The sequence below is a fragment of the Bufo bufo genome, chromosome 9 (genome assembly GCF_905171765.1).
Source record: "Bufo bufo chromosome 9, aBufBuf1.1, whole genome shotgun sequence".
NCBI lineage: Eukaryota > Metazoa > Chordata > Amphibia > Anura > Bufonidae > Bufo > Bufo bufo.
Window position 1 is genome coordinate 38,779,519 of NC_053397.1, and position 7,597 is coordinate 38,787,115.

Sequence of the window (7,597 nt, forward strand, 5' to 3'; positions counted from 1 at the left end):
CTGACTGTGCTTTTCTATGTGAAAAAAAGCTGAAATAATTGTGCTGTGGGCCAGAAATCGCCCATGGACTCAGGCTGAGACACATTCCACACCGAGGAATTCACAGCCTCTATTATACTAGTCTAGTAATAAAGTCATTTCTGTTTAATATGGGGCGGACTACAGGTTACTATACTGTCCTCAGGTTACTATACTGTTATGTTATGTTATGTTATGTTACTAAGTCCTTGTATAGCGCTCTAGAGGAACTCAATCCGATCGAAGCGCTTGTGGACGGCTATATTTGTGAGCCCCTACGTCATCCTACACAAATAGCCAGGTCTTAACCAGCTTCCTAAATTCCAGGTAATCTGATGTTGTTCTGATATGTTCTGGGAGGGAGTTCCAGATCTTGGGGGCCAATGCTAGTCCTCAGATTCCGATATCGCCTTCAAGTTACTATACTGTCCTCAGGTTACTATACGGTCCTCAGGTTACTATACTGTCCTCAGATTCCGATATCGCCTTCAGGTTACTATACTGTCCTCAGATTCCGATATCGCCTTCAGGTTACTATACTGTCCTCAGATTACTATACCGCCTTCAGGTTACTATACTGTCCTCAGATTCCGATATCGCCTTCAGGTTACTATACTGTCCTCAGGTTACTATACGGTCCTCAGGTTACTATACTGTCCTCAGATTCCGATATCGCCTTCAGGTTACTATACTGTCCTCAGATTCCGATATCGCCTTCAGGTTACTATACTGTCCTCAGGTTACTATACCACCTTCAGGTTACTATACCACCTTCAGGTTACTATACCACCTTCAGGTTACTATACCGTCCTCAGATTACTATACTGTCCTCAGGTTACTATACTGTCCTCAGGTTACTATACTGTCCTCAGATTACTATACCGCCTTCAGGTTACTATACTGTCCTCAGGTTACTATACCACCTTCAGGTTACTATACCACCTTCAGGTTACTATACTGTCCTCAGATTACTATACTGTCCTCAGGTTACTATACTGTCCTCAGGTTATTATACCACCTTCAGGTTACTATACCACCTTCAGGTTACTATACCGGCCTTCAGGTTACTATACCAGCCTTCAGGTTACTATACTGTCCTCAGATTACTATACCACCTTAAGTTTACTATACTGTCCTCAGATTACTATACTGTCCTCAGATTACTATACCACCTTCAGGTTACTATACTGTCCTCAGATTACTATACCACCTTCAGGTTACTATACTGTCCTCAGGTTACTATACCACCTTCAGGTTACTATACTGTCCTCAGGTTACTATACCACCTTCAGGTTACTATACCACCTTCAGGTTACTATACTGTCCTCAGGTTACTATACCGCCTTCAGGTTACTATACCGCCTTCAGGTTACTATACTGTCCTCAGGTTACTATACCACCTTCAGGTTACTATACCGCCTTCAGGTTACTATACTGTCCTCAGATTACTATACTGTCCTCAGATTACTATACCGCCTTCAGATTACTATACTGTCCTCAGATTACTATACCGCCTTCAGGTAACTATACCGCCTTCAGGTAACTATACCGCCTTCAGGTTACTATACTGTCCTCGGGTTACTATACTGTCCTCGGGTTACTATACTGTCCTCAGATTACTATACCACCTTCAGATTACTATACTGTCCTCAGGTTACTATACCGTCCTCAGGTTACTATACCGCCTTCAGGTTACTATACCGCCTTCAGGTTACTATACTGTCCTCAGATTACTATACCACCTTCAGGTTACTATACCGCCTTCAGGTTACTATACTGTCCTCAGATTACTATACTATCCTCAGATTACTATACTAACCTCAGATTACTATAACGCCTTCAGGTTACTATACTGTCCTCAGATTACTATACAGACTTCTGTTTACTATACTGTCCTCAGATTCCGACACCGCCTTCAGGTTACTATACCGCCTTCAGATTACTATACTGTCCTCAGATTACTATACCACCTTCAGATTACTATACTGTCCTCAGATTACTATACTGTCCACAGATTACTATACTGTCCACAGATTACTATACTGCCTTCAGATTACTATACTGTCCACAGATTACTATACTGCCTTCAGATTACTATACTGTCCACAGATTACTATACTGTCCACAGATTACTATACTGCCTTCAGATTACTATACTGTCCACAGATTACTATACTGCCTTCAGATTACTATACTGCCTTCAGATTACTATACTGTCCACAGATTACTATACTGCCTTCAGATTACTATACTGCCTTCAGATTACTATACTGCCTTCAGATTACTATACTGTCCACAGATTACTATACTGCCTTCAGATTACTATACTGCCTTCAGATTACTATACTGCCTTCAGATTACTATACTGTCCACAGATTACTATACTGCCTTCAGATTACTATACTGTCCTCAGATTACTATACCGCCTTCAGGCTTTCTGCCACTTCCTTTTGAATGGTCCTATATTGGAAGCACTGTCTTAAGACATGCCATGGAGCAACCCCCAATTTACACAAATATGATACTTCTATATGGATTCAATCAGCCTGCAATGCAGAAGCTCCCCAGGAAGGATCTATTGCATTGTTCATCCAGATGTACAATTATGACAAATTTTATTAGGTAATAAATATTACAACAAACCATAGACAATTATAAAATGAGTAGCAGCAGTACAGGCAAGCGCTGCGAAAAGCAGCTCGTCCACCAGACCCAGGGTATAAAAAATCCAAGTCAAGGGGAAAATTCAAAGAATATCAAATGCCGCTGATAGCAGACAATATTGAACTACTCCCAATACATGTGAACGCCCCCCCCAAAAAAAAAAAAAAAAAAAACCTGAACATGTGAAAACTACACAATGATAGGCCAACAAGAGGGCTAAATATACAGCACCTCAAGAGGGCCCACAGACAGCATGGAGGAACAACCGTAGTAACTAAGACAAATTACCTAAAGTAGAGTGGAGGCACAAATGGATCAGACCCAGGTCCGGCAGGGAGCGCACCCCGACACACGTTTCGCTCCGCTTTCTCAAGGGGCGTAGAAAGTGTCTGATCCATTTGTGCCTCCACTCTACTTTAGGTAATTTGTCTTAGTTACTACGGTTGTTCCTCCATGCTGTCTGTGGGCCCTCTTGAGGTGCTGTATATTTAGCCCTCTTGTTGGCCTATCATTGTGTAGTTTTCACATGTTCAGGTTTTTTTTTTTTTTTTTGGGGGGGGGGTTCACATGTATTGGGAGTAGTTCAATATTGTCTGCTATCAGCGGCATTTGATATTCTTTGAATTTTCCCCTTGACTTGGATTTTTTATACCCTGGGTCTGGTGGACGAGCTGCTTTTCGCAGCGCTGCCTGCACTGCTTCTGCTCATTTTATAATTGTCTATGGTTTGTTGTAATATTTATTACCTAATAAAATTTGTCATAATTGTACATGTGCGTCTCCTGTCTAATTGGTTGTGTTATAATATTTTGGCACACATTAAGCTCATCCTTTGGATGATTTAGTAGGTTGTACTATTGTTCATCCAGCGCTTACTGGTTCATAAAAAGAATGCAATAAATACAGCAAAGACAAGTCTGCTGTAACACCTATCAAACCCGTGAAATGATGATGGGGATTTAAAGGGCTACTGCCCACAGCATGAAGAAGTGATGCCATAGCATTATAATCAGTGGGGTCTGACCCCTGGGGCCACCGCCTATCCTGACAGTGAAGGGCCTGTGTTCCTACTGACTTACTCCCTGCATTCCCATTCACTTATTTTCCCGGGAACTGCAACACAACGTATTCGAATGAATCACTAGGTTTATGATTGGTGGGGGCCCAATCAATCCTGAGAAAGGGCCACACTGCCGATTCAACGCTGTGTGAGCTTCATTTCATCCAAGCTGCATTTCCCTGCACAATAAGTGGCCGATGCACCACTGTGCTGGGAAAACCAGTGAGGGATCGGCAGCACGTAATCAGGGCAGGGGCCCCTTCATTTTCAGGATCACTAGGGGTCCCAGAGGTTGGACCCCTGCTGATCATGAAGTGATGGCCTATTGTACCCTTTTAGGCTAGGTTCACATCTGCAGCGAAGGAAGCAGGAGAAAGTATTGATGCATATAGCGGTATTTTTTCGGGCAGAATGATGAACAGTTTAGTGGAAACCTGAAAGAATCCATGATAGTCAAAGGGGGAGCCGGCGCGGGGACAAGGGTCAGGGGACTTCCATACTGGAGACAGGAGTCCCAGCGCTGCAATACGGTTTCTGAACTTATATAGGTCCAACAAGTGCGGAGTTGTCAGATTTTGGTTGAACCTGAATATCTAGTGAAATCCCTTAATACTTATTTTATACACATTACAGGGTATGGATACATATCGCCATATCCTACTAGTGCTCTCATGTCAGGGCCACCTTCCTCCCACACCCGCGGCACTCCTTTCTCTGGGACAGGTAATCACAGGATTTCCTTTCTTACACAAGAATGATTTCAGAGGTAAGTGGACGCTGTACGACTTCCTGGTCCATGCCGTATTTCCTTGTATCACAGGATACATAATATCACTATGTACAAAGACTGGACATTTCGGTATAAGGAACCACATTAGTACCGGCTGACTGTATCAGTCAATTGTGAAATTCTGTCAATGACATTTTGTGTGACAAATTGTATTCTGTGGGTCACAAAATGAAATTCTGTGCGAAAAAATTCTGGGTGACAAAATAAAATTATGTTGCGACAAAATTAATTCTGTGTCACAAAATACAATTCTGTTAATTTTGTAACACAGAATGTTATTTTGTGACAGAATTCTACAAAATGTACTGTGAACAAATGGTGCCCCATAGGAAGCAATAAAAACTCTGCCGGGCTGTAAAGGAAAAGTGGACGTCACAATGTTCACCAGTCTGTATCAGCAGCCCGTGAAGGCGGAATACAGGCTGCTGTGAATGTCACCTGTATCCTGCTGAAGAAAGTGGGAAATTTGAAAATCGGAATATTTAGGCTCCATTCCTGTGTATATCTGCAACGTAAATCTAAGGAGGATCCCCGGCGCTGGTTTGCTGCGGGTGGGTAACAGATCTGCCCAAAGATGAACCCCTCTGTCATTCAATGGGGCTAAACTGTGGGACCGGCCTGACAACTAGAAAATAATAAAAACATCTACACTGTCAGGAGGTGTCGCTGAAAACATTCATGAATATGATGTCGTTTTTCCGTGTGTGTCATCTATGAAGGGGACGCGGTCACCTAGGTTTCAGGGCTCCCCCACGTACGTCCAGGCCTCCCTGATGACACAACGCATCGCACAGTCGCCTGCGGTGTCAGGTTTGTTTCTGGCGCCATTGGTTGTCATGCCGGAGGTCCCCTTTAGGCTCTGCTTATAGGTTTATAATGAAAGCCACAGTGCCGCATGCCTCCTACTACAGACACCGCTGAGGCCTGACCACCTCACTGACTATACCTGGCTGCCAGGCAGTGTGAACAGGGCCTGAGGTCAGGCCCATATAGAGCCAGCTTATCCAGGGTGTTCGTTTTTATTTTTTTGTGGTTGAACTGGATGCAACTGATAAAGTTTTGCACATAAACCATACAGAAGTATAAAAGGCTTCTTCACTATACAGCTGCAGAGCTCCTGTCTATCTAATCTATCTTATATCTATGTATGTATGTATGTATCTATCTATCTATCTTATATCTATGTATGTATGTATGCATGCTTGTATCTATCTATCTATCTATCTATCTTATATCTATGTGATATCTATCTATCTATGTATGTATGCTTGTATCTATGTATCTATCTATCTTATATCTATCTATCCACCTCCATTGTTAGCAGTAGTAGGTCTCTGGGTGCAGCTGGTATTTGGCACATACACCCGGGCAGAGGCGGTGGCACGCAGCCTACACTTGTACCTGGAGGCGCCTTATTACTCACCCGGAGCCGGCCGCAGTCGTGGCCTTGATGGACAGGATGCGGAGCCTGTTGGCCGTGTCCTTCAGCGCCTGCAGGGTCTGCTGGTCGGGCTTGTGATAATCCGCCATGGTAATGCTGCGGCTGCCGGAGATTAGAGACGAGTGTGCGGGCACTGACAGCTGGAGACACCCGGGGACCGCACACTGAGCGCTAATAAAGGCTGACAGGGGAGGGCGGCACTGCTGGGGGTGGCACTGGAGGAGGGCGGCACTGCTGGGGGTGGCACTGGAGGAGGGTGGCACTGGAGGAGGGCGGCACTGGTGGAGGGAGGCTGGGGGTGGCACTGGAGGAGGGCGGCACTGGTGGAGAGGGGCTGGGGGTGGCACTGGTGGAGAGGGGCTGGGGGTGACACTGGGATGGGCTGTGAGGAGAGCACAGTAATGAAAGGGGAAGTGCTGGGGATATGACAGGAGGGAGGTGTGTGCTGTGCTCAGGCTTCCTCTACTGCAGGGGATATAGCTATATAGGGGGACATTTATCAAACTGGTGTAAAGTAGAACTGGCTTAGTTGCCCATAGCAACCAATCAGATTCCACCTTTCCTTTGCTACAGCTCCTACTGGAAAATGTTTGATAAATGACCCCCATATTGTGTTAAGTACCATATATATATATATATATATATATATATATATACTGTGTGCACTACAGGACTGATACTTTATGCTGTCTACAACGATGTCCACACGTCTGACATCCAGTCTATAGGCCCGAGGAGTCAACAGGTCCCTATATTATGCAGTATATTCCTATAGGATGCCCCCACCTGCCAGTAGCACAGACCCCTCCTCAGATCTGGAGAAGCCCATTTCTTTATGCCACATTATCCCCTTAAATGTGTCCCATAACAGTTCCAGTCAAATTACCCCCTCAACAATGTGCACCCACAAGAGAGGGTGCCCTCAAAACTACCAGCTACAATGATTGAACCATAGCGGTGTCAGTCACAGTGCCCCATAACCCCCCACAGTGCCATATTTCCCATAGTAGCATTAACCATAGTGCCCCCCAAACAGCCTCATAACACAGTCAGCCAGTGCTCCATAACAGTGCCAGCCACAGTGCCCCCCAGAGCTGTGCCGTTCAGTACAAGAATGGACTCGTCTTGTGGTCACTATGATATCCAGGGTAAGCGCACACATTCAGGACTCATGTACAGACAATCCGCACTGAAATCTGCTGGTGTTTGCAAGGAAATCTGTGCTGTCAATCCGCATCAATTGGTGCAGATTTTCCGCATATGGATTTTACTGTCCCTATTGAAGTGAATAGAGAAAATCCGGACAGGAAAAATAAAATAAATTGACATGCTGCGTATTTAAAAATCCGCGCCGCAGGTCAAAATCCGCCCGGAAAAAAAAAATCTGCATTGTGTGCATAATTTCATATACTCATAGAATACAATGTACATGACTTACGGTGCGGATTTTCTGCATGCAAATCCGCACGCAATCCTGATCGTGTGGATTTAGCCTTAGGGTGCGTCCGCACAGTGGAATCGTGTAGGGAAAATCTGCGGCGTTTTCCACGACCAGCGAAGAGGATGAGATGTTGAATAAGGTCAGAGGCGCAGAAATTGACCGGCGGTGTGGATTTGCAATCTA

The 7,597-nt window shown here is 44.7% G+C and overlaps 1 protein-coding gene across 1 annotated transcript in view; it reads right to left on the reverse strand.

The window, feature by feature from the left end:
* The window catches only part of TKT (transketolase), a 50,555-nt gene extending 44,359 nt beyond the window's left edge, over positions 1 to 6,196 (reverse strand). The window contains exon 1 of the mRNA XM_040406647.1: positions 5,956 to 6,196. Within this exon, the coding sequence (XP_040262581.1) occupies positions 5,956 to 6,062 (107 nt within the window). The 5' untranslated portion in view covers positions 6,063 to 6,196. The remainder of the gene's footprint in view (positions 1 to 5,955) is intronic.
* Between the last annotated feature and the right edge of the window lie 1,401 nt (positions 6,197 to 7,597).